This window comes from Poecilia mexicana, unplaced genomic scaffold (assembly GCF_051168715.1).
Source record: "Poecilia mexicana isolate PSO_F unplaced genomic scaffold, ASM5116871v1 scaffold_21, whole genome shotgun sequence".
NCBI lineage: Eukaryota > Metazoa > Chordata > Actinopteri > Cyprinodontiformes > Poeciliidae > Poecilia > Poecilia mexicana.
Genome location: NW_028263390.1, coordinates 1,416,579 through 1,440,254, shown reverse-complemented (window position 1 = coordinate 1,440,254; position 23,676 = coordinate 1,416,579). Strand labels below are relative to the sequence as shown.

At 39.0% G+C, this 23,676-nt stretch overlaps 1 protein-coding gene across 2 annotated transcripts in view; it reads right to left on the bottom strand.

Moving 5' to 3' along the window:
• Positions 1 to 23,676, bottom strand: part of map3k7 (mitogen-activated protein kinase kinase kinase 7) — a 49,675-nt gene that overhangs the window by 14,690 nt on the left and 11,309 nt on the right. The window contains exons 7-15 of one of the 2 annotated variants that reach the window (XM_088002114.1): positions 23,102 to 23,230; positions 22,122 to 22,246; positions 18,527 to 18,657; positions 16,863 to 16,944; positions 16,397 to 16,527; positions 13,240 to 13,387; positions 12,589 to 12,669; positions 9,164 to 9,231; positions 8,405 to 8,498 (exon numbers count right to left, since the gene is read on the bottom strand). In XM_088002114.1, the coding sequence (XP_087858240.1) occupies positions 8,405 to 8,498; positions 9,164 to 9,231; positions 12,589 to 12,669; positions 13,240 to 13,387; positions 16,397 to 16,527; positions 16,863 to 16,944; positions 18,527 to 18,657; positions 22,122 to 22,246; positions 23,102 to 23,230 (989 nt within the window). The remainder of the gene's footprint in view (positions 1 to 8,404; positions 8,499 to 9,163; positions 9,232 to 12,588; positions 12,670 to 13,239; positions 13,388 to 16,396; positions 16,528 to 16,862; positions 16,945 to 18,526; positions 18,658 to 22,121; positions 22,247 to 23,101; positions 23,231 to 23,676) is intronic. The other variant, XM_088002116.1, reaches the window with a different exon arrangement.

Below are 23,676 nucleotides of genomic sequence, written 5' to 3'. Positions count from 1 at the left end.
CCTAAATGATAGGCTCATAATCACGGGTGAAAGTAAGGGGGTACTGCAGGGTACTGCGTACCCTGCAGTAGAGGGGAGCAGCTGTCTGCTGTAAAAAAAATCAACGGGTTCACTGTTAGCCGTGACTGATTAGTTTTTCAAGAACAATCTAAAACACGACTTAATCAGTTAATAAATAACTTTTTTTCCCCCATTTCATATTGTTTCTGAACTGTTCGTGCTTTGCTAGAGTAGGGCTGCAATACGTCGATTGCAGAAGGTTTTGAGTCGATCTCGGCATTAGGTGACAAATTGAACGCTGCCAGGACGCTGAGACCAGCAAGTTTAAAATTAACTATTACCGCTGTGTTCAGGGGAGCGCAAAAATAAATATCAAGCCTGTAAACCTAATATCGTAATGTTATGTTTTCTCTGGTCAGCTTGCAGACCGCAGGAGGTTGCCATGGCAACGGGTGTGCTTAAATAACAGAGAGACGGAGAATAAAAATGTGCGAGTGGTTTAGAGTTGATCACCTGTTCAGGTTGTTTTACCTTTGTTTACCTTTGTCTTGGCTCATCACAGCCGCTGTAGTTTCTGAACATTCAATAAACAACAAACTTGGACTAATTACCTCGTTCTTTGTGAGTATACGTCATTTACAACAAACATCAAACACGGTAAATATGTTTAAGTATTTTACAAACAAATGGCTTCTACCGTGATAATTATGTGAAATTAAATTAATTGTCTAATAAAAAAATAGTTAGGTGCTATCGAGCTCAGAGTCTGAGAGGCTTTTCCTTTATCAAACTTATTTCTTTTTTTTGCCCCTTATTTAGCGGAAATATTGATGTTGATTAGATTTTCTCCAAAATAATAACCCTTTTCAACCTTTATAGCTCCTCTGTTGAAAATGAGGCTCTAACATTCACAAATGACAGTGAAATAAAATCCAGTCCAACATCTGATTTGAGGTGATTCCTCTGGATCCTGTTGGAGGAAAAATATCCCAACTTCAGAAGATGTGCTTTTAACCTAACAGAGCTCTGTGGTTCCTCCTGTCAGTATGAGAGTCAGGGTGAGGAGGCGCCATGTTAGGAAGACGAAGTGGAAGCTGCAGGATCTTCAGAACAAACAGGTCATGATGCTAGGCCTACTGATTACTCTGTCTGGACACAGGATCAATATAACCAGTTTAAAAGCTAAAATGCACATTTCATTAAAAAAACTAAACAAAAACATCTTATTGCTGTCTTACCTTTACGTATCAATGAAATCCATGCACCGCTAATTCTGCACAAAAATATCCGTTCATCCAAAGCCAAGTTTATCCTCGGCATGTCTTTTCTACTCCGTTTAAGAATCATAAAACTGTCTCAAAGCAAAACTTTCAGCTCCGGTGTTGCTCTTCCTTTAGTTATCTCCTGCTTCAATTGAAAATCCACTTTAGAAAACTGTTAAAGTGTAGAAATGTAGTCTATCATGTTGAAGTTGGAAGAGATGAGAAAACAAATATATTGCTGTACTTTACTTTTTTACTGTATGGCTAGCTTCATGGCTAGCTCACTTTGTCTTACTCTGCAGTTGTGCAGTCAAAATATCTGGGATCATGAGCGCCCCCAGCGATGAGGCAAGAGAACTGCCTGCCTCACCTCGAGTCTATTCTCTGCCGCTTCTGATCGCTCCTCCGCACACAAAACACGATACACACACAGTTAGTGACAAAAAAACACTGTACATTATATACATAAGCGAAATTATGGAAAATCAGTCCATATATTAAATGTTTCTAAGCCATTTTATTGCTGGTGTACAGACAGGACGAACATGCTCTCAAAGAACGGCAGCCAGTGCAATTGGTGACAGGTTGCGCAATCCCAGGTGAGGCTCAGCGATTTTTAAGAAAAACCTAATCAGAATTGGTTAAGCTAAGTACAAAATAGATACTTTATAGTACAAACCACAGGGTGAAAATAGCAATTTAAATGGTTTTATTATTATATATTATTTTTCCATGATGACAGGTGAGGCTCTGCCTCACCTGCCTCCCCTGACTGCATGCCACTGATATATATATATATATATAGAAATATATATATATATATATATATATATATATATATATATCTATATATATATATATATATTATTTATTTATTTATTTTTGGTCATAGTACCCCCAAGAATTTAAAACTACTTTCACCCCTGCTTATAATAGATAGCAGTGTTGTGGTACTCGAAGTTGGTCTTGGTCTTAAGACCGGTCTTAAGACCATTTTTTGATGGTCTCGGTCTCATCTCGGACTTGACCGTATTTGATCTCGGTCTTGTCTCGGTCTCGGGCGCTGAGGACTCGGCATTTTATTTCAAGACCAGTCAAGACCGCAACTGTGAAAATATCACTAAACGTACAGCATTCTGTCCACTTTGTTAACATCTTTGTTTTCAGTGGATGCAAAACGCACCGATTAAAATCCAAGCAACCACGTGTTTCTGTTACTCCCCCCTCCCCTCCCCACATCTTACTCTCGCGCGCTGCGCTCCAGGACACACGCAGTGGTTTCCTCTCAGCGGCAGAAAATGTTTGTCTAATCGTCAGTAATATAATAGTGCTGCATAAATAGTAAGAAATCCGATGGCCACAGCTAACTCAGCAGCGCTTCGCTTTCACAGACGGTGGGGACAACGTCTAACTTTTTTCGTCACTTAGAAAAGTAGCTGAAAGAAGGTAAGCTCCGTTAACGTGATGTTATCAAAGCTAGCTGTACAGAGACACATAAGCATTGTGATGAAAAATGTTATCACTCACTGTGCTGAATTATTGTGCGGAGGTGTTGACTGACTTGTCGCATATATGGGACAACGCTATGTCCAAAAGTCTGCAATATAGTGAGGTGACATTCAGAAACAGTCAATTCTTCTCCACGGCTCTTTACTTATTAGATAGGACTGGAGTGTCACTCACTGAGAGCCGTTGTTCTATCAGATAGCCATACGCTGTCAAGATAGCATACATGCATTAAGCATTAAGAAATCCGACCGTCAGAGGAGTTGTCAGTTCACCATACGCAGCAAGTTATGATGAACATAAGTCATTAAATTGTTTTCAATGATAACTATATAGATATACATGTGTTGTCATGGTTTCAAAGTGTATTTAAAGCAGGTCTGGCTGCAGCTGGAGTCAGCTACAACACACGCCCAACTCACATACAACTGTTAATAACAAAGTGTATGACGATCTACGTCATGATTCTATGTTGTTGACTAAATGAAATCTTATGGTAATGACGTGTCTGACAGATATAGCCGGTGTTCTATCACATAGCCATACGCTGTCAGAATAGCATACATGCAGTGAGTACCATGCCAGCGCATGCGCATTAAGTCCGACCGTCAGTGTAGTTGTTAGCATACGCAACAAGTTATGACGAAAATAAGTAATTAAATTGTTTCTAATATGACATAATGTGATAACTAGATGGATATACATGCGTTGTCGTGGTTTCAAAGTGTGTTTAAAGCAGGTCTGGCTGCAGCTGTATGCCATACAACTGTTAATAACCAAGTGTATGATGATCTACGTCATCATTCTATGTTGCTGATTAAATAAAATCATATGGTAATGACAGCGTATATCTGAGCTAAGCGTACGACTATCTGACAACGTATGCTGATCTGACAGAACACCGTGATCTGACCTGACAGAACACCCGTTCTTTGTTCTTGTAATGCTCCGTGTACACTGCATCATTATTTTATTTTATTATGTACGTTAATATTTAAATTAACAAATAACTAAAACACAAGAACGAAAGAGCACGCAGAGCATGCACATTGCTCTTTGACTGTTTTTGTTCAAAGTGGTAGCTGTAATGTCTGCCATGGTGTCAGACTACCTGGCTTCATGTACTGGGATAGAGAGTGAAAACAGTCACGATGAGCGCCTTCTGTTTGGTTACTTCTTGCTTGTTGCTCCTTGGTCAGAGTTCATGGTTGAGCGTTATTTACCATCAGGGCATTGCCTCAATTGCTATGTTTAATGGTGCAGACAGTGGTGGTTTCTTATATGAGCAATATGGGCAAATGCCCAGGGCGTTATGTTTTTAGGGATGGCACGAGACCATCACACCTTTTAGCACAGAAATGGAATATTTAATATTGGTAAAATGTATTAAGTATTTAATATCTAGGTGTTTTATGGTAATATGGATCTCTCAGATTATTTTGAGGAGCAATTTCGATCATATTTTACATTTTATTGTGTCATGTAGCGCGGGCCGCTGGTCTTGGTCTTGACTCGGTCTCGACTCCCCTCGGTCTTGGTCTTGACTTGGTCTCGGACCCCAAAAGTCTTGGTCTTGTCTCGGTCTCGATACACTCTGGTCTTGGTCTTGTCTTGGTCTCGGGTTAGGTGGTCTTGAACACAACACTGATAGATAGGTTTATAGTTTATGCATTTAAACCCGACAGCGCGCGGACCAATCACTCCGCTGGCGCCTCTGCGTTTTGCCTCGCGCGCTGCCGCTGCTTTACCTCAGCGGGATCGCGTGCGCCTCCTTTCACTCAAACTGGACACAGGCTGACCTGTATGGCTATTTACATCAACTTACTGTGAGGAATTATGATCCTTTGGAGAACTCTAAGGAAGAATTTAAAACCTGCCGCTTTAGCTCTGGTTACACAGCTCAATGTGAATCTGGATGTAGCGAATTCAGAGGTGCGCATTGTGGAGTGGTGAGAATGATTTATCTTTGTGAACAAACAATTATATGTGCCGTTTAAATCTCAACACGCTGCCCAGCGTGTGGCTCTGTGTCTGTCTTCCCTGTAAAGTTTATGTCTGTGGTCCCGGTTGGCCGGAGCGTTTGTGGATAACGAGCAGCGCTAACCTGATCATGCAGGTTCAGCCTGGTGAGGAGTCACGCATCACGCTGATTTTATATTATTTTATTATTATTTTTAGTATTATTTTTCCAGTTACACGATGCATCAAACCATATCAAATGCGTTGCCTGCTTAGAGTTAATGCGCGCGGTCGCACAGAGATCTGAGAAACTCGTACCATAAACTCGACCAACCAGAATAGTTTCTGTGACGCTTATTAAAAACTCTACAGACATGAAATGGAGGAGCTACTCAAGCCACATTAGCAGCATTCAATTAAATCTCCCGTTTGTTGCGCATCTCTGCATAGTGCAGCAGATTTAACTGATCATGCAGGGCTGGTCCAAGGCTTTGTGAGGCCTTGAGTAGAATCTGACTTAGGGGCCCCTTTTGTTGCTAAAAATATCAGCACCTTTAACAGCTTCTGTGTTAGATTTAGTGAAATATGGGAGAAGGGAGTAGTTTAATTGACCAGCCTAAAAAGCAATAAGTTATAATCGCAGTTTACTAATTTGTATTTGTAAATTCAAATATTAAACTCACAGCATAAGATTGTTGCTATGGTAACAAAACAATCTAACTATGAATATTGTTCTTTGAAGTTTTACAAAGTAAACTTGAAAGCTCCTTAAAATCTTGCATTTAAATGTTTAAATTTAAAATTTAACAGCATTGATAATCTCAATAAACATTTATGTATCTGTGGTCTGTTTTAAAATATTAGTGTTTATGGGGCCCCTGAAGCCCTTGGGGGCCTGATGGAGCCGCTGACTTAATTTGGATTAAACAGAAGTGCAAATTTGTTGTTTTTAGACTAGTTGTGGGTTAAATAGCATTTCATTGGAGATCTTTTCCCGTAACATATAATTAAACAGTAATACTTTTAAATTTCCTGTCCACTTAACATCTTTTAATACAAACACACGGTGGACAACCAGTGGGATGCCTCGACGCCCTGACCACCGGGCTTAGCAAGTTTTCTGGGGGAAACCCTGAAGTGGTTCTGTCTAGTTTGGTCCTTCACCTGTTTATCAGCTTTATTGCAACTTTATTGTGACGCACAGCAGCAGCTGCAATTCCTAAAAGTTAAACAAGCGACAAAAACTGAACTAATCCCCTCTGTTTGTAAAACGTGGTGACATTTATAACAGTTGTCAAACTACGGTTCCTACAGAATTTAAAATAAAACGATTGACCAACATAAGAAAAATCCTCCCCTTTTGCATCTTGACAGAACTAACAGAAATCAAACTGTTTATAGATTTGTATCATGGACAATTTATCAAACATCAATTTTCTCATCTTTATTTTAAGTCGTATTTAATAGTATACCTGATAACAAATGATAGCGCTACTAATATTTTTGAGACAGATTTCTGCTTGTCCTGCATTGGGATAAAATGGTTTTCTGGACACAATGAATCACATAGAGACTAGTCCAATCTAATATCAATTAGCAGCAGTATGAAATACATAAAAAATAATTAACTATACTATATTAAGAAATTATATTTAATCCTCAGTGCTACATGAAGCTCATTTTGAAACAATGCAAGTTAAAAACAATATTTTCCAACACGTAAATCAAGTAAATTAAGTCTAATGTTAGGTCTGTGTAAGCCAAATGTGAGAGTGAGACATATTATCATTAGATAGATAGATGGATGGATGGGTGGGTGGGTGGGTGGGTAGGTAGGTAGGTAGGTAGGTAGGTATCGATCGATCGATCGATAGATAATGGCATATGATCGATGCTGCCACCCCTGAAAAAAATCCCTGCCCCCCTCTTGCCACCCCATAAATATTTTGCTAGATCCGCCCCTGCATATCATGGGCAGAATATCGTGTATCGTATCGTGAGATTATTGTATCACTATAGCCCTAATTGTAAAGTGGAGTGAACCCGAAATATGTTTTTTAGAAGTTTTACAAGTACAAATATAAACGGTGATTCGCAAAGACAAAGTCCAGAATGTCTCCAATGGCTTTCAGAAGTCACTGAATAAGGAAATGGAGTGACCTGTGTGTGATTAATCTCTGTACAGTGCTGGAAGCACATGTGTTCCTTGAAGGTCTCAGACGGTAGTTGGAGAACATCCAGCATCATGCAGACCAGAGAGCTCAGCAGAGCTAGGTCATACCACAGTGGTAGAATCCAGGTTCTGGAGGGCCGGTCCTCCTGCAACTCATACATGTCTCCCTGGTTCAACATATTTCAATCAAATAGTTGAATCACCTCCAAAGTGCAGTCAAGTTCTCCAGTGTCCTGCTAATGACCTCATTCTTTGACTCAGGTGTGTTGAAGCAAAGACACATATAACGGTTTCAGGACTGCGGCTCTTGAGGCCTGGATTTGTCCACCCCTGTTCTACAACAACATCTCCCAGAGATCTGTCCAACCAATCAGCTCATGTGTAGAGTATGACATGGAGGCATGTTCTGCCGAGCAACACCTCAACTGACTGGCTAGGCAAGGAGAGAATTGCACAGCTCAAATGATAAAATTTGTTGTTAGGACAAGCATTAACTAATTAATCAATTAATAAGTGTGCACACTACAACTCTAACTCTTTTATAAAAGAGTTGCATAAAGAGGACCACAACTGAAAGAAAGCCATCCAAGATATTGTTTAAATTTCTCCAAAGGCCATGTACTGAACTCAACAATCATGTGGAAGATGGTGCTGGGGTCTAAACTTATTACCTTTAGTATCAATATAAAATGTGTGAAGAAAATGTACAAGGTAGTGAACAGGAGCAACAGTGCACAAGTAATGTCATGCAGAGGTTTTCATTAGAAATCTTAGGTAAGACAAGCTGATGTCCAGATGATGTTTGTGTTCCAAGTAGGGCTGTTGTAAACGAATATTTTAGTAATCGAGTAATCTATCGATTATTCTTACGATTAATCGAGTAATCGGATAAAAAAAATTATAAAATGAAATATTGGTAAATCTGGCATAATACCGGTGTTACTATCAGATATCAATATCAGTCCAATTTTTCATATTTGAGCATCCCTAACAGTTGCTTTTTTGTAGTTTAGAAAACTAACCTGTAACAATAATAGCTCACGTTCTAAGTTAACCAGAAGAAAAGTTATAGAAAAATCTGAAATTATATTGAATTGAATAACAAAGAGGCAGGCTCATAAATATGCTTATAAAAATGTCTACAATCCAGCTTTTAGTTTATGTATTCATCTTCAGTGAGTTTAATAGATTAATTAAACTCACCTTGCCACCTAACCTGTCACGCTTTGGGTTTGAAAATACGGGAAATGCCGCCTGGAGTGGGAGGAGAGGGCGAATGAACGAACGTAAGATGGGGAGGAGGGGAGGAAATAGACCAGCGGACCGACGGACCGTTAGACCGGGGGACGAACACGGGGGGAAGCAATACGGGATATTTACGACACCTTCACTGGTCACACTCAGAAACTCATCTACCAGCCATGTACGATGCGCTCCACCACCCGTTTCTTCAGACCGGGATATGAAATTTATTGTGCAGCCCTAGTTCCAAGTGTGGGATCACCTGTGGGGTCATCATGGGGGAAGTAGCTTCTGCTGTTCGACTTGTCAGGTGGCCTCACACTGGGACTGGAGGAGCGGCTGCTGCTCCTGCTCCCCTGAAACAGGAAAAACACACAGTAAACAGAGAACCCTCACACACACACACAGACTGCCTGAGGTAAAAATGAACTAAAACATGCAGTTCATCACGCATTAAAAAAAACACTAGAACTGTCAACATTTCAACATTAATGCAATATAAAGCTACCCATTTTGACCTAAAAGCCTCTCTCCCAGGAGGTTTCCCTAACTCACATCAGTGTGTTCTGGACTTGATACGTGGACTGTGATAAACAACAGTGAAAGAAAAATCTTCCCATGACAACAGCAACAAAAGTTGATCCTTTTCTACTTTCTTGTGAAGTATTGCCAACAAAGGTGTGAACATCTTTGTGGATGAGCTCAACATTTCTCATGTACAAATTATTCTGGTCGCAACAAATCAAACTCAGATTGATTTGCTGGTCTGATGAAACGGTAGTGACCCTCATAGACAGATGTATAATACATGATTGAGCACCACATCACTGACTCTACGATCCTGACAAATTTTCTCACTGTCATTTGTGAAAAAAAAACTTGACTAGATTTCAAAGCAGGATTACAAATATCACAATGAATTCCAATATCTGCCTCTTGGCAAGTTAATATCACACAACACATCAACAATCTGTATTGAAATTAGAAATATCAATTCCAGATGATGCTACTACTGCCTTACCTGACTGGACTCTGTGCCAATAGCTGGCAGATCCTGGACAGACCGGCGTCTTTGAGCCTCGCAGGTGGCTGTGGACAAGAGGACAAGGCAAGCAAAAACAAGGGACAGAATGAGACCCTGAGAGGATCAGGAAGCTGTGGTGGGAGCTGCATTCCCTGCTGTTGCTCCACATGGGACTAATTCATTGGTTTATGTTCAGGCCTCCCAAAATATACTATAGAGTTGGAGGTTTGTGAAGAGAGCTTTCATTGCTTCCAGTCCAGCACACGCATACAGGTGCATTCCAAAAGTATTCATACATCTGTGTTGGTCAAGCTTCCAAATATGATACAACCACAAACCTCAAGATCTTTCTTTGCTTTGACGTGAAAAATCAACAAAAAGCAGAATATGGTTGTAATGAGATAGGCAAAGAAAATATGGTTTCAGCTGTTTCTTGTAAATTCAAATCTGAGAAGTGTGGCATGCATATTTATCTCAAAAGAATCATGTTTTAGTGCAATTACAGTATTTCGGTGCCATTTTAGCTATTTTAACAACTGAATCTTGGAAACCTGCACACTCAGATACTGGTGAGTGTCTGTGGCCAGTCACTGTTTTGCCAAAGATTTTAGATTAGATTTACTTCTGGACTTTGATCCAGAACTAAATCTGGATCAATATAAGTAAGTAATCAGACTTACTTATATATGCAAGTCTGATTGCATGTTTAGCCTCACTGTCCTGCTGGAAGATGAATCCCAGTCTGAAGGCAGACTAAAATGTTTTCTCCAGTAATCACTTTAATCCACAACAGCTTCTATTAATGAGTGTGCACTGGCAGCCTGGGCTGAATTAAAGGCAAATGAACAAATGTTTGGCCAACATGGCTGAACAGAACTGAAAGGTACTGCTGGTGTCTGATATTTATTCATTTATGAATAAATATCAGATTGATACCATGTTTTAACCAGCCACAGAAGATATGCAGCATGTAAAAAGTATTAAAACGTCAACAGTTGTCCTCGCAAATATACTGTATTTTTATTAATATGAAATTCATGTCAGATTACAAAGATTTTCCATAGGACACAAGTTGAGAGGCTTCTTCAGATTTACTGTAATACAGACCGCTACAGGAGATCTTTCCTGCCAACAGCCATCACTCTCTGCATTAACTCTTTGAAGACTTTGAACTAATGAGTTACAACAAAATTTAATTTCTCTTTTGGATCAATAAAGTATTTTTTAATTTGAATTATAACCCACTAATGTGCTGTAACATTACATTTTATGTAAAAGTCTCTCTGCTTTTACCACTCATACCAATATGTGCAATACATATTGTCAAGGACAAATCTACTGCACGCACGCACACATTTTTTTTTTTTTTTTTTTTTTTTTACAAGTCATCGATTTAAACTGCTAATATTGATATGCTGAGCAGCAGAGATGCTTTTTACTGACAGACTTCAGCGGCTTCCTTGACTTTTTGCACATTTTCTTCATGCATTCAACACATCTTCCATCTAGTGCTGGCCAATATGGGGGGAAAAAAAATCACATATTACAATATGGACAATTTCATGTCACAATAACAATATATATCTCAATAGACCACAATTAAGTACATTTTCAGCTATTCTCTGAAAAATCTGACAAAATAACAGAAACAGGGCTTTGGGATTCTTCTAATCACAAGATTAAAAGAAATCAATTTGTATTCATTGTTCACATCTGAATCATAGTTCCAAATTTAAAGGTACATCTGCATAGAAGATGACATAATGTGTTGTTGTTGCAAGCTTATATAATAACCAGATTCTGCAGGTATTTTATTCTACACCAGATGTAAGGGTTCATCTAACTCTGGCTGATATTATGCTCTATGAAACACTTCAGCATGAAACATGAGGACACATGTAAACAAGGACACAGCACACAACACAAAACGCGTCAGAGCAGACTTCTGAATTTCTTTTTGCTAAACTAAACATTTACAATGTTGACATTTTAACAAGTTCATGTACTCAAAGTTTAACCCTGATCTAGGTAAAACTATGAGTTAAATAAGTTTAGATGTTACTGGCACTTGAATTCTTGAACCTCTTTGAATAGCTATGATGCACAAATGGCTCATAGGTGCTAAAAGATGTTCAAAATAATGTCCCTTTGTGCTGTGGGATGCAAATGTACATTTTTCAAATTAAACTTCACTTTTAGAATCTTTTCTATATAGTTTTATTATAAGGTAGACCTTCTATGTCAGATTTGAAAATCTTATGAATCCTTCAAGGTAGGATTCAGCTATCTAAGAAACAGTTACCAGAAAATAAGAGTGGAAAAACGATTAGTGTTTGTGTGTGTGTTTTGGAAAGAGATGCGGGCTGGCTATGAGATCATGACGAATATAAATGCACCGGTATATGAAATTGATACATCTTATTGGCCATAACAGCAATGTTAATATTGGATATTGCTATCAGAATGCATTTTGATAGTTCATATCTGATCTAAAGCAATGATTTTGATATCCCTTTACCAGATGAAGTTGGACTGCATCACAAAGATCAGCTAAAAAAACTGTTATGTTCTTTTTTTATTATTTTTATATCATTATCAAAAATAGATTCAAGTATCAAAATTAGTGGAGACTTCTTCTTGGTATTAAGTTCATAATTGTTATATTATAAAAAGTCTAAAAGTGACACTAAAGACACAATGACTTTCTTAACCTTTTATCTGGCCAAATTCAGTGTCTCTCATATGAGCTGTGAACGGAAGCCATTTCTGACACCCAGAGCTGTCCCCATTCCTACATATTCATATCTCTGCTGGTAATAATAGCTCTGACCCTCAAAGCAAAGGAAATTAATCAAAATGACTTTTGCAAAGTTAATGGATTTAAATAGAGAAAAAGAGGAAGAAAGAGTCATGCTTTCTCTTAGTCCTTTATGCATGAAAGTCAAGGACAAAGCCCAAAGAACTGGTGAGCCGATTTACTCTTTGTGCCCATGATTTATTGCAGTCAAGACAGGAAGACAACAGAACACAGAGCCATGAGTTAGCAAAATTGACTCATCTGCACACTTGCCTTGTAGTGATGTTCTCACTGATTTTCCAGTGAATTATTAAAAGTCACAGTCCACTAAAAACTGATTTTAGAAATTGCAAACTCAGATGAGAAAGTTTAATAGTAACTCATGTTCTGGTTTTGTCAACTAAAAAGTAAATCAGAAAGCAATGAGGAGAGAGACAACGTGTGGTTTCCCCGCGCCAGCACAAACACAACCGGAAATCAGAAAACTAAACAGCCAGGAAATTTAGTGGTGATAATCAAGTATAAACTGACACAAATGAGAGAACCATGTAAGCTGACAGCAACCCACAGGCTCAGTCAAGCAAGCTCTATCCAGTCACCAGGAAGCCCAGGGATCCAGTGATACCTGTGACGACGATCTTGGGGACATCCAGAATGGTCCCGAATGATGCAGTTTTGCGATGGCCTGGCTTATACTGGCTGCGTGCTGCAAAAACACACATACACACATACAGCTGCGTACACAACAAGCATGCAGACTGAGACAGACTTTGGGCTCACAACATGACTGCTAATATGGGTCATGTACATGCAGAGCAGAGAATGAACTTGTAAGAAAAACATGCACCCTGCTCATTCCAGGAGCAGTGCTGTGCAACACTTCTGAGCACAACATCAGCAGGCGCTCATCTGCAATGCTTGACATTGTGGAGAACATTACAGAAACAGTTTGTTAAAGCAGCATCAAAGCCTAGAAAATACAGCAAACGCTGAAGCATAAATGAAAGCAGTGGTGTGTCTGCTTTATTTCTCAGCCTGTAGAGGAAAACATGACTGACCACTGTTTCTTGCAAGCCTTTAAGCTTTAAAACAAACTTAACATATTGATATATGAAGCTTACAGAGTTGTGACAATATCCAGGTAAATTAAGAGAAAATGACTTCAGTCTGTGGAAAGAACTCTCTTAAAAGTCATCTCAAACAATAAAAACTGTAAATATCTCTTAATAATTCATACTCCCTGCATATTTTTGTGCAGTGTGATGTCTGCTTGTACCTGCAGGTGTAATCTGCATTGTAGGCTCCAACTCAGACAGGTCAGCACTCATTCGTTTGCTGTCGGAGGATGCAAAGCACTGTGTTCTTGCTGGCAGGCTCTCAACACTGCCCCCTCTGGACAAGGGTAAAGTTCTCAGTGGGTCTCCCTAAATAAAGAAAGAAAAAGAGATATTGGTGATAACAATAATTTCCTTCCAAAACAATTATTAAAAGGAAACCCATCAGGATATTAAACTGTATTACTTGCATAAACCAAAGACAAAGAGAGGTGGGAAAGGCGTTTAAGTTCCATAGTCAGGTCTTTTGTGAAGTGAGCTCCTAAAAGCCAGACTGAAGCCAAAACCAAAGAGCCTTGACCTTTACCTGGTAATTGTATCCCTGTAGAGTAGTGCTTCTCAATTCCGGTCCTCAGGCCCCCCCGCCCTGCATGTTTTAGATATTTCCCTACTGCCACACACCTGGATTGAATCTATGGGTGATTAACAAGCTTCTGCAGCACTTGATGCCTGCAGAAGAGGTAATGCAATCATTTAGATCAGCTGTTGTGAAATACAGGCACATCTAAAACATGCAGAGCAGGGGGGCCTGAGGACTGGAATTGAGAAGCACTGCTGTAGAGTCTCAGATCACAACCTTTACATCTCACAGGAGGAAACCACCTTATAAACCAACTGTACACAAACCAAGTGACCTGGGCAGTAGAAAGGTATGAGGAGATTGAAGCTCAGGTACACTGCCCTGTAAGCCAGGAACTCTGTGAACCTTAGAGAGAGTAAACCAAACTCAATGGAGAACATTGCTTCCAGAGTTCTCCAACAGGAGATGGGAGACAAAATGTATGCCAACCAAGTCACAGCTGAAGGACCATCTTTAAAATCATGCTAGACTGCGACTGCAGAGAGGAGTTCCTTCAGTAGCATCCTGATGTACTGCAGCTAGACAAGAAGCATTATCACAGAACGTGATCCGAGCAACCACTAAATTACACTCCACACGGACCATGTTCCACCTCTGATCCATGTTCCGTCACTGTTTTAAGAACAGAGCCTCTTCTTTTAGCTCCCTGGTTCTTATGCTGCTGCTCCAAAGATGACGGTAGAAAAGATGATGCTTTCAGCAACAGACTTATAGAATCTGCAGCATCTTGGGTGTGCTGTGGTGGCGCAGGGGTTAAGCACAACCCACATATAGAGGCCTTAGTCCTCGACGCAGCTGTTGCAGGTTCGATTCCCGGCCTTGGCGACCTTTTCCCCCTTCTCTCATTACCTGCTTTCCTGTCAATTAACTATCAAATAAAGGCCACTAGAGCCAAAAAAAAAAAAGCATCTTCAGCATTTCTGCAGCAACTTCCTGCAAACCTTATTGTTATATTAGTTAACAATGGTCTCAAAACACAGGGTTTCCCCCAATGTATTACAAGCCTGACAGCAGGCCATGCTTTACTAGCCCCCACGCCAGACTAAGCATTGCTTGTTTTCCAAAGCCAGATTGCAATCATCTCTGTTACTCTGAGCGTTTCACTTCCAAGTGAATCGCTATCTAAAAGATAGGTTTATAGAAGAAAGGTTATAGTTGATGCCTTTAAAGCCGGGAGAGCGGACCAATCACACTGCTGGCGCCTCTGCTCATTGCCTCGTGCTCTACCCCTGTTTGATCTCTTAAGTTTACCTCAGCGCAGATCGCGGGTGCCTCCTTTCACTTAAACTGGACACAGGCTGACCTGTGTGGATATTTACTTCAACCACCGGTGAGGAATTAAGTTTCTTTACAGAACTCTACGTCAAGGGAAGAGTTTAAACCCCACTGCGTTAGATCTGGTTGCGCAGTTGTATGTGAACTGCAGGAATAACTTGCAGTCATGCTTTCAGAGGTGTGTTGAGCGAGTGGTGAGAATGATTTATCTTTGTGAACAAAGAGGCGTTTACATCTCAACACGCTGCCCAGCGTGTGGCTCTGTCTTCAGAGTAAAGATTATGTATGTGGTTCTGGTTGGCCGGTGCATTAGTGGTTAATGAACCAGCGTTAACCTCATTATGCAGGGTCAGACCGGTGACGAGCTTTTGCGCTCACCTCGTAGTCATGCATCATGCTGGTTTTATATTTTTTTATTATTTTTTCTAGCATTATTTTTCCGGTTACACAATGCATCAAACCATTTGTCCACTTAGTCAACCAGAGCTAATGCACACAGCCGCGCAGAGATCTGAAACTCTTGTCCCTTAAACTCAAGCAACCAAAACAGTTTCTGTGGCGCTTATTAAAAACTCAACAAACATGAAATGGAAGAGTTACCAAAGCCACATTAGCAGTAGTAAATTAAATCTCCCATTTGTTGCACATCTCTATAGACAGTGGATTTAACTCATCTTGCAGGGCCGGTCCAAGACTGTATGAGGGCTTGAGCAGAATTTATCTTAGGGGCCCCTTTTGTTGCTAAAAACATCAGCACCTGTAACAGCTTCTATGTAAGATTTAATCTGGGAGAGGGGAAGTAGTTTAACTGGCCAACCTAATAAGCAGTAAATTATAATTGCAGTTTACTAATTTGTATTTGTGAACAAACAGAGCTCAAACTCCAAGATTAAACTTATACCATCAGATTGGAGCTGTGGTAACAAAACAATCCAATTATGACAATTGTTCTTTGAACTTTTACAAAGTAAACTTGCCAAGTCCTTAAAATATTATATTTAAATGTTAATTTAAAATCTTTTATTTTATGTATGCTGAAATCTCAATAAAATATTAGTATTTATGTGGCCCCTTATAAGCTGAGCGGTTTTATGGAGATACTGACTTAATTTGGATTAAACAGTGCAAATAATTAATATTCATTTTAATTGTTTTTTTTTTTATTTGATGTTTTTAAGACCAATTGTGGGTTTAAATATCGTTTCACTGGCGATGTTTTCCCGTAACATATAATTACCCAGTAATATTTTTACATTTCCTGTCTACTTAACATCTTTTAATACAAAAACACGGTGGACCGCTGGTGGACTGCCTCGGCGCCCCAACCACCGGGCTTAGCAAGTTTTCTGGGGGAAACCCTGAAAACAACAATATTACCAATAATTTCTGGGACAATTAATCGCCCAGCAAAATTTGTTATCATGACAGGCCTAACCAGAACCCAACAATAATATTGGCCTTACCTTCGGTTTGAAATGAGGTGCAAACTGAGGAGTGATCTTGATAGTGTCGTTGCTTCCTTGAGAATCACTGTGTTCCATGTTTACATCACTTCTGTTGCTTGTGCTGGTCCCAGTATAGTCCATATATAAAACTAAGATCCAATAAACAAGAAGGTATACAAGATTTTAAATTATATATATCTCCTTTGATTACTTTTACATCCCTCTGATTTAACAGAATGTTTACTGAGCTTAAAAAATAATTTCTGTCAAAATAAAAATACAGAGTTAAAAAGTCAGCCTATAACAAAGCATAGCAAATAAAGGTGTTGAGATGAAAAATTGTTTAGATATCAAAGGAAAAAACACAATGTTCCTTTAATCTCAAATGGCACTGCAGAATGTATTATCTGTAGAAGATGAAGCTAAATACATAATGAAGCCAGAACAGACACAGTCGTAGAAAATTGAAAAGATTCTTCGTTACCTGTACTGTTTGCAGAGTTGCTCTGTGCCTCATCTGAATACTGGTATGGATACTGAAGAGGTTCATCTGATCCTGGGAAGTACTGAGAGGAATTGCAAATAAACAGCCTGAATTTAGTTTTAATCCATGAAATGCACAAATAAGCATTAAAAAAAAACGGTAACACTTTATTTGAAATGGGGGGGTGAATAAGACTGACATGACACTGTCATAAACATGACATAACACCTGTCATGAACATGAAAAAGCCTTCATGAATATTTATGACTGTTGTCATAAAGTGTCATTCGGTAAATTATGACACTTTTAATACAAAGTTGACATTATTCAAAATGTCTTTGTTATGACAACTTGACATTAACCAAGAAATCATTACTGTTTAAACTTTACCTTTAATAACATAAAGTTACCTAATTTTTAAAGTGCAATCATTAATACTTTTATAACAAATTTATATCAGTAATGATTTCTTGGTTAATGTCAAGTTGTCATAACAAAGACATTTTGAATAATGTCAACTTTGTATTAAAAGTGTCATAATTTACCGAATGACGCTTTATGACAACAGTCATAAATATTCATGAAGGCTTATTCATGTTCATGACAGGTGTTTATGACAGTGTCATGTCAGTCTTATTCAACCCCCTTCAAATAAAGTGTTACCACCGTATTTTCCGCACTATAAGGTGCACCGGATTATAAGGCGCACCTTCAATGAATGGCCTATTTTAAAACTTTTTTCATATATAAGGCGCACCGCATTATAAGGCGCATAGAATAGACGCTACAGTAGAGGCTGGAGTTACGTTATGCATCCACTACTGCACTAAAGGGAATGTCAACAAAACAGTCCGACTCCGGTCGGCGAGGAGACCGCGACAGGGCCTGGGCGTGGTCGGACGATGGTCACCCTTCTCTGTTCGCGCACAGCATGTTCGTGGAGAACGTGGTGCTAAATGACCTGCAGACGACCTGATTCTAGACGGTCGGTAGGTAGATAGGTCAGTCAAACTTTATTAATAGATTGCAAACCAGTGTTCTGACAACTATCCCAGCATGCACCATGCGCTTCTTCTTCTACGGGAGAAAATGAAGTCAGCGGCTGCTTACCGTGGTTGCTAGACCTGTTGTGGCTCAATATTGGTCCATATATAAGGCGCACCGGATTATAAGGCGCACTGTCGGCTTTTGAGGAAATTGAAGGTTTTTAGGTGCGCTTTATAGTGCGGAAAATACGGTAATTGTGCAATTATGATCTGTGATCTGTATTATCTGGTAAAACAGTGTGTTGTAAGCTCATCATGGAATTTATTAAATTGTGTGAGTGAACAAACTGAAACTTTGCTGAATTTTTTTTTCATTTTGTCTCTCGTAGTTGAAGTGATTAAAATTAGCAATTATAAAAATTACAGACCTCTCGTCTTTCCAAGTTTTAAGGAGAACTTGCATAATCAGTGGCTGACTAAATACTTTTTTCCCTCTCTTGCATCAGACCACAGCAGTTCAGCCAACTAAGCTGAAACACTGCAGGTTTCTTTCTTTAATTTTTAATGAGGAACATTAGAACAGGAAGCTACTTGATATGAATTTTCCCACTTCTGTACACCATCTGTACATCAATAAAAAAGTGCAGATGGTGTGAGCAATAGGAGATGGCATACTACCTTCATTAGATGAGTCATAATCTTGACTATTTCTTCCATGGAAGGCCGCTGAGAGGGGTCTTTAGACCAGCAGCGTGTCATCAGGCTCTCAATGGGTTTAGGCAAATTCTTGATGAGTGGTGGTCTTGTACCTAAATACAAAAATATTAGGTTAAAAAAAAAAAATCTTGAAAGATAGAAAATTATTTACATCCTTAAACTTCAGAATGAGTTATTAAAGATCCACAGATACAAATTCAGTAATAAAAAATATTGGAGATATTCTCAAAAGTCCTATTGTGTATGCAAAAATAATGTGCAGTGCAACATTTTACAAACACTTTGGCCTATACAAAAATAAACAAAGCATAACGGTGTGTGGTAATCCAAACAAACTTTTAATCTGCCATGAAAATGTGCAGCAGCAACGTAAACTTTTTTTAAAATAAATTTTACTTCCTAATTTAACACCTTAAGCTCCAGGCTGTGTCTTTTTAAAACCTCTTGCTCTTTCTGAAGCTCCGCCTTCAGGAAACCAGCACAATATGGCTCCTCTATTAACCCTTTAACAATGTTGTTGACCAGCGATGCACTGAGAAGGAGCTTCTAAAATGAGTTCAACATTTTTGTAACAAATGAAGTTAACGTTTTACACAATACAATTATTTTATGATTTATAAAATGTGAAAAACACACAATTTGATTTTCATTTTATTTTCTGTATAGTAATAAAATAAATAAATTTAAAAGGTGTTCTGAAAGGCACCGTTTAAATAAAATCTATTATTATTAGTTGTAATTGAAAACAGATTCAAACAGAGATCGTTGTCATGGTTATTCAAACCAATAGTGGAAAATTTCTGTGTATTTACCAAATTGCATATGCATTTAGGTGTGGAGAAATGACATGTGCAGCTGCGCCCAATTCACAACAAATCTGGATTCATGAAGGCAACGTGTACGTAGGCTTGTCACAATAAAAAATTTTGCTGGGTGATTAATTGTCTCAAATATTATTGCGATAAACGATAATATTGTTCGAAATCCATTTTAAACTGATGTAATGGTAATGACATACATAGACATAATATAAGAGTAGACCCCGCATTGGCTGCTCCAGCGCAGGAAATACGGCGGCCATCTTGGAGCGGTCGTCCCTCCTACTTTGCTCAACCAAAACAGCAGAAGATGCCTCAGCACTGAGGGATATTGTTGTTCGGGTCGACGGATTATTGATGCGAGGGCTCCACAAACAAAATTTCACAAATAAGATGGACATATTATTGTGTCTATTTTGTGATTAGAATATTACTTTACTGTATTTATGTCCATCGGCGAGATACCAGCTAATATTAGCGTTAGTGCTTGGTGTAATACCGGGGTTCAGCCCCACTATGAAGGCTAACTGAGATTCCATAAATATATTTAAAAAAATTATTCTCTAACATTGACTTAGATTATCTGACACAAGACCCTACATTAGAAATGAAACAATGTAACATATATTATAAAGCTTATAATATGTGTAATAACATTGACCAGCAAAGTTTACACAGGTGGTAAAGACTATTATTTATATGTAATTATTTCACTCTGTCAAAGTAAGATACATCCCAAATCTTCCGTTTGTGTTTTGAAGGCTTCCTAAAGACATGATGTGGGGAAGAAGAGGGAGATATCTTTAAAGACAGACATTTATTTGCGTCATTATTAATCATTATTTATTTGTGTTTGTATAGTTATATAAATATGTATTGATATTACCGTTCATAATTTATTAAATAAATTATGAACGGGTGTGTGCTTTGTAATATGCTCATCATACATCAATATCAGAATATTCCATTCCTATTCTATTGTTATAGCCACTAAGCATATTTAAATATGATGAACTATGTATTAAAACATACTTAAAAAATACAATTGTTTATAAATGTAGCTTTGATAGATGTTTGAATAAGGTTTCCAGTAACAAAAAAGCATGTTATGATCGATTAAATGCGCCGATACATCATTGTGCCTGCTAAACACATAACTCTGAGTGGAGTGGTGGACCGCTCCAAGATGACCGCCCTAAATCTCGTCAGCGACAATTGGCGAGAGCGGTCCGAGAGACGTCTATTCGTATATTATGTCTATGATGACATAATAATGCAAGCACATCCTGCCAAAAAAAAAAACAACAACAACTTTATTTTCAAAAGAACACTAAACACTGGAACTGGTAAACAAAATAAAACAACCAAAAATAAAAATAAAATGGACTCTCAGTCTCCATTTACAAAAAACGCACTTGAATAAAAACTAAACACAGCATAAAACCAAAGTGGAAATAAAAACTACATTCAACCAAAAGAGTACAGATTGTGAAGTCTGTATTCTGTATTCTAAAAACTATGTTGCCCTTCGATTATAATTAGATAGAGAAGATGAGCATATTCGACTACTTGATGCAATAGTTCACTTCTCTCTTAAGCCCAGTTCACACTACACGATTTTTTTGCCCCAATTTTCCTGTCATGTATGTAATCAAATGTATGTAATCTGTACATACATTTGTATGTATGTACAAATGTATGTACATACATACAAGGTAATCTGTACATACATTTGTATATACAGATTACATACAAATCTGTACATGCAGCGTTCTAAGATTGAAGCTTGCGATAATCATAACCGATCATCCTGTATTGTGTGTTACGACTGATTGGGTCCAGTCAGTAGAGCCTCGTGGCCGCTCCCATCTAAATCAGGCATATTCAACATGTTGGATTGTCTTGGCCAGTTTATCACTGCAGCGTGTAGGGTTTTCCCCGACTGGGAGCGAGGATGCAGCCTGTTGAATGTGACAGGTAGCCAATCAGAAAGCGCAGATTCCCCTCTGTGCTTTCTGAGGGGAAAGCACGGAGGGGAATCCCAAACAGCTGAAGTCCAGCGGACATCGAAGATGATATGTGGCAACAACATTAACGTTCAACATTCAACATTTCGTGATGGGAATATCCACAGAAATGACAAGGAGAGGAGTTGGAGCAAAATTGCTACTGCAGTTGATAAATCCGGTAACTTTTCAGCTGTTCATCGTTAACATGACATAAATGGGTTATAATGATGAGGCTATTCATTCTGCTGCGTTTGTTTACTTTAAATTCACGTCTGATATAGTGGGTTTTTATGGGATTTTCTGTCTGAAATCTGAATGTCACTGAGAGAAATCGGTTCGTGTGTGGTCTGTAGCTCTTGCTGTGTGGCTGGATACCACACATGGCACAATTAAACCCGATCGAACCCATATACTTATGATTTTCTTGTCAGCTAGTGTGTCTCTCAGGTGTACGCCTACACACCATTTTATACATCAACATTTTTTTCTGTTCTGTAAGTTTCAGAATTTCTCCCAACAGCAAACTTTCAAACGCTGCACACTCTTTTATACATGTTTCCTTTAGTCATTGTGTGCAGGACAATAAACTGCAGGTGGTGCTGCATGTGTCAGTGGATGGGAGCCTTAAGGCACATGCACATCTGAGGCCTCTCAGTGGCCGACAGCTGGACTGTGGCCTCTGGATCCCACACACAGACACACAACATTTAAAAACACAGTGTGACTCACCGTTGTGAACAGCCCACATAATGCGAAAAGCTGGTCCACCAATTTCATCAAAGGGCTTCCTGCGAGTGATCACTTCCCAGAGAATGATGCCCCAGCTGAAAACATCACACTTCTCGCTATAATTGCTGCCTGCAAATACAGAGGGAGCCACAAAAACACTGAGCACATTTTCAGACAGAGAAAACTCAAACTCTCATACTGATGACTTATAAAATCAATTCTCTGTGGAAAATTTAAGATGAGAGAGAAAGATGTGCCCGAGAAAACAGAGCAGCAGAAGAGCAGTTTTTATTTCCTCGTTGCTTTCAGAAGGGAGAAGGATGAAAATATGCAAGCAATTTTTACTGATGAACAGCTCCTGTGTTGCTTAATTACAAGGCCTCTGTTGAAGAATAAATGTGCACATCACACACCTATTTTAAACTTGCTGTGCTGGTGTGTTTTGATTGCTCTTTACACCGATGCAAATTAGTTGTGAAGAGTTCATGGAGAGGCCAGTAGAAAGTTGTTTAATTGCATTTGAGTCATGTATCTCGCCTCCAAAAACAAGGTAATGACTAGATGTTATTTCAGCTTTTCTCCTGACCCTCTCGCCAAGAACACGTCTCATCATTTACTGATACATTAGGCTGCTGGCTGAATGAGAACACAAATTCTACACTGTAGTGTCCCCAGGGAAATAAAGGCACAAGTATCAAACCATCCATCTTTTTGCCTTCCTCTAGTGACTACCATCAATAAAGCAGAGTGTACAACGGCTGAGGATGAATCAACGATTAATGTATCCATGCTGGCAGCACCAAGATGCAATTAAAGTGAAAAGTGCCTGCGCAAAGTGAACTGCAAGAAGGAAAACAAAGAAATGCTTGAACAGGTTTGTGGCAATTCAGAGAGAATGTCCAGAAATAAATAAAAAGAAACGTATCAGGACGCATTCTGTTCCAATAAAACCAGGAGGGTAGCAGGAATGCCACTTCTACTTGCCTTCAAATACCTCTGGGGCCATCCATGCTGCACTTCCTTTGTTGTTGGTCATGTGGGTCTGGATATCACAGGCTGTTCCAAAGTCACAGATCTTCAGCACTGTGCCACCTGCCACTAGAAGCAGACTGGAACAAACAATTGAGCAAATAAAAGCAATTAGAAAAAAAGAACTACAGGGATGTGTTGAAATGACTGCACTAATAAGAGCTCTCACAGACAGAGGTTTCTTTCAAGAACTGTTTTTTCTACCTTTTGTAAAAAAAATACCAGTTTGGCTAATTCTACAAACAAAAGTAAGTAAAACCATCAATTAGCCACATTTTTATTGCAACAAGTGGTACCCACGAACTCATTAAGTGAATGCATATAACATATCCCCTTAGGTTAGATGCATTCATCTAACCTAGCAGTTCTCGATGTGGGTGGTACCGCCCCCCAGGGGGCGTTCAGAGGACGGCAGGGGGCGCTGACGGAAATTTTTACAAAAGGGGGGCGCTGGGATTCCTTTGGGGGGCGTTTGGTCAAAGGTAAACGTTACACCTTAAATGCACAACAATACCAGTTTAGACTT